This window comes from Sceloporus occidentalis, unplaced genomic scaffold, assembly GCF_023333645.1.
Source record: "Sceloporus occidentalis isolate IW3139 unplaced genomic scaffold, rSceOcc1.0.p SCAF_4, whole genome shotgun sequence".
NCBI lineage: Eukaryota > Metazoa > Chordata > Lepidosauria > Squamata > Phrynosomatidae > Sceloporus > Sceloporus occidentalis.
In genome coordinates this window covers 85,558,193-85,562,347 of record NW_028316984.1, presented here as the reverse complement: position 1 = coordinate 85,562,347, position 4,155 = coordinate 85,558,193, and the positions used below count along the sequence as shown (strand labels likewise).

The following is a 4,155-nucleotide window of genomic DNA, read 5'->3' as shown; positions in this document are numbered from 1 at the left end:
GGATTTTGTCAAAGGCCTTAATGAAATCAAAGTATGCTACAGTCAGCATTCCCCTCATCTACCAAACTGATAATTTTATCCAAAAAAAAAAAAAAAAAGGAGATCAGATTAGTCTGGCATGACTTGTTTTTGAGAAACCCATGTTGACTTTTAGTGATCACAGCATTCATTTCTAAGTGCTCATGATTTATTCTAGAATCTTCCCTGGTATTGGTGTCAGATGATTGGGTGGTACTTATTTGGGTCATCTTTCCACCCTTTTTGAACCAGGGACATTTGCTCTCCTTGAGTCTGCTGGGACTTCTCCTGTTCTCCAGGAGTTCTCAAAATTATTGTTGGTGGTTCTGAGATTACTTCTGCCAGGTCTTTTAAAGGTCTGGGAACTAAGCTTTATGGGCAATGACTGAGGGATATGTATACAGTGGTACCCCGGGATACGAATTGACCGCGTTATGAAATTTCCGGGGTACGAAAAAGTTAGATTTAAAAAAACTGTTCCGGGTAACGAAAGATTTTTCGGGTTACGAAAATCATTTCGGCGCGTTTCGGCGCGAAATTCAAAGCGCGGCTAGCGGCTAGCGGCTTTCCAGCGGCTTTCCAGCGCCTTTTCGGGTTGCGAAATGTATCGGGTTACGAACGGCGCCGCGGAACAAATTAAATTCGTAACCCGAGGTAGCACTGTATGCTTAATTTGTAGAAGAGAGGTCCGAGAGGTGACGTGATAGCTATTTTCAAATATCTGAAGGGATGTCATGTAGAAGATGGAGCAAGGTTGTTTTCTGTTGCTCCAGAGACTAGAACATGAACCAATGGATTCAAAATACAAGAAGAGAGATTCCATCTAAAGATTAGGTAGAACTATTATACGTATTGTAGGAGCTGTTCAACAGTGGAATAGATTGCCTTGGCAGGTGGTAGCCTTCCCATCTTTCCAGGTCTTTGTGCAGAGGTTGGATGGGCATCTCTCAAAAGTGCTGTAATTGTGTATACCTGCGTGACAGGGGATTGGACTGGATGACTCTCATGGTCCCTTCCAACTCTATGATTCTATGAAATAAGCCAGAATTTTTTTTAATTCTTTGAGTTTTACAGCACAATCCTATGTATATGTACTCAGACATTAGCGTGCTCCCTTGTAATTAGAATTGCTACAGTAGTTTATTAATGTAGTCATCTTATTAGTTTTGAATGTGTACAGATGTCTATATGCATGAAAAGAATATAGCTTAAGCAAGAAGTATGTTTTCTTGGGTTTTAGATATTAGAACAAAGGGAAAGAGAAGTGAAGCAATCCAGTTTCTATTCCTTATTCTAAAAAGAACCCAGGCATCAAAGCAGTAACAAGAGGAAGCTGATTTCTAAAGCAACTCCACTCCAGCAGCATTCTTTGAATCAAGCATCCCTGTATGTATTATGGTTGTTAAATCAATGGGTTGTTCTTGACTCTTAGCTTCTTTTCTGCTGCAGCTTTGATACCCCTTTCTTTCACTAAATACTATATAGCTACCAATCTCAGAAGCTAAACAGAATGAAGCCTGGTTAGTACTTGGGTGGGGGATCTCCAGGTGCTGAGGAAGGCAATGGCAAACCACCTCTGAGTGTTGCTTGCTTAAGTAAATCCTATTAAATTCATGGGTTTACCAAAAGTTGACAGGCTTCTTGAAGGTATGCACATACACACACCACAGTGGGATCCAAATATCAGGGGTCAGGAATGATGAGCACACCATTTTGCAAGACTTCATGGACACCAAGCCCTTCCCAGAGAGATTAGTCTTTTTCTACAATTTTTTAAAATTGTGGAAATGGGTGACCATGATTCAGGTAGAGGGAAGCAATGAAATCTTAATAGAAAAAGACAAACTATCCAATTTCAAATATATAAAGTCTGTAAAGAATGTTAGTGTTTCAGCTCCAGAAATTTCTGGATCAAACAGATTTTCTCTACAGCCTTTCCAAGTATGGGTTTCAGGCTAATTTTAAGGTAGGAAACTGCCATAGTTGCCCTGCCGACTTTTGTGTGCATCCCCAAATGTGAGGACCTCTATTTGTCCAATTGATATGACACCAATACTACAATAATAAAATAACGGTGGGCAGAGTCTTCGCTTGTATATGACTATGGGGAAGCGCTACATGGCCGGGATCTATTCCGGGAAGGCCTGCTGGAAGAGATCCGTCTTGATAGCTTTCTTGAATCTCTCCAGGTTGGCAATTTGACGGATCTCTTCCGGCAGGCCATTCCATAAAGTGAGAGTGATTGTGGAAAAAGTCCTCTGGGAGGTCGCCATCAATCTGGTCTTTGTGGACTGCAACAAATTCCTCCCAGAGGATCTGTGGTTACAGGGCGGATTGTACGGAAGGAGGTGATCCCTTAAGTAGGTTGGGCCCAAGCCATGGAGGGCTTTAAAGGTAATGACCATCACCTTGTACTGTGCCCGGAAACGAATAGGCAGCCAGTGGAGTGATTTCAATATAGGTGTAATATGGTCACTCCTAGTTGTTCCTGTAATCAATCTGGCTGCCATATTCTGCACCAGTTGAAGTTTCTGGACTAGGCACAAGGGTAGCCCCATGTAGAGCGCATTGCAAAAATCAAGTCTTGAGGTTACCAGTGCATATACTACCGTTTCGAGGTTCCCCCCGTTCCAGGAAAGGGCGCAGCTGACATATCAGCCGGAGCTGATAACAGGCACTCTTGACCATTGCATTCACCTGATTTCTCATGTGAAGCGACGAGTCGAGAAGCAGGATGAGCACGGTGGTTGCCAGCACATTGCAACCAATGACAGTAACCAAAATGAGCTCATAGACCTGGGTATCGTCACATGCCATCTTCACAAGTGGTGGAGCATCGCAAAAGGATTGGTTGATTATGTTGCTCCCACAGAAGCGTAGGCGGAAGGTGTTACCTGTGTGCATAACAGCATTGGCAAAGCCAGCTACAAAAGATCCTATGACCATCTGGATGCAGAGCTTCTTGGGCATGGCGGTGGCATAGAGGAGTGGTTTGCAGATAGCCACATAGCAGTCGTATGCCATGATGGCCAGCAAGAAACATTCGCTGTAGGCCAAGCCAGCAGAGAAGAAGAACTGGGCTGCACAGCCAGCAAGGGATATGACCTTGTTCTTGGACACGCAATCAGACAAGATTCTGGGAGTGTAGACTGAGGAATACCAGATGTCCAGGAAGGAGAGGCTGCCCACAAAGAAGTACATGGGTGTGTGTAGACGGGAATCCATGTAGATCAGTGTCATGAGACCAAGGTTTCCAGTCAGTGTTAGAGTATATGAGATCAGGAACAGCACAAAGAAGAAGATCTGCAAGAGGGGATCTTCTGTGAAACCCACCAAGACGAAACTGGTAAGTAGTGTCCAGTTGCCTTCCATTTCCATTATATCCTTAGACACCACCTGTGGCTGCAAGGAAGGGCGATCACAACTGTCATTTGGAGGAACAAGTTACAAATGCCCTTTTGGTGTGATTCTACTAAAACTGCTCTTGTTCAAGTTTTTCAAAGGTTTTAATAAATATTTGTGGTTCATTGCATCTATATAAAGGTATCATCACAGGCATCTCACCATACAGCCTTTACTTAATGTACACTGAGTGTGATGTGTTAAAAACAATGATAGTTTTTGACACTTTCAAAAGATTCTTTTCTGCTCCCTTACTTGCATGCTTAGAGTTTCTGTTCATGGCACCTGCATCATAACAACTCTCTTCCTTCCTTCAGATTCCTCCTTAACACCTCCCATCTTTCTCACAAAATGTTTGGCACAACCCCTCAGTGGCCATGTCTTGCAAAGTGTAAAAAAAGGAAACAACTCTTCCAACTCTATGATTCTATGATTCTATGCTCTGTTGTTTACCTTTCTTCCACTTTCCCCTTGCTGTGTTGGGTTCCATGTGTCACAGTTTAGATTTTATTCTCCTTGAGCAGGAAGTTGTTTTTACTTTTACAGATGGAGTGGGCAATTGTCAGAGTTGAGGAGCCACATTTGTCTCCCTGGGGCCCTGGGGAACCACAAACTTCTCTACCACCACATATCCACAAAACATAAATTCCTTATTTTTTATTTTTAAAAAAGCACTCTAATGCACCCTAGGGGAACATGTGACAATTTTGCCACCTTTTGCCCTCCCTTGACCAT

General features: G+C 43.0%; 1 protein-coding gene across 1 annotated transcript; it reads right to left on the bottom strand.

Annotated features, from left to right (window-relative positions):
- Window positions 1–1,900: 1,900 nt before the first annotated feature.
- On the bottom strand, window positions 1,901–3,396 carry LOC149314234 (olfactory receptor 9G4-like). Its single transcript, XM_089523083.1, has 2 exons — window positions 2,750–3,396; window positions 1,901–2,042 (listed from the first exon to the last, which is right to left on the bottom strand). Exons 1-2 carry the CDS (start codon window positions 3,394–3,396, stop codon window positions 1,901–1,903), a joined length of 789 nt encoding a protein of 262 aa, XP_089379209.1.
- Between the last annotated feature and the right edge of the window lie 759 nt (window positions 3,397–4,155).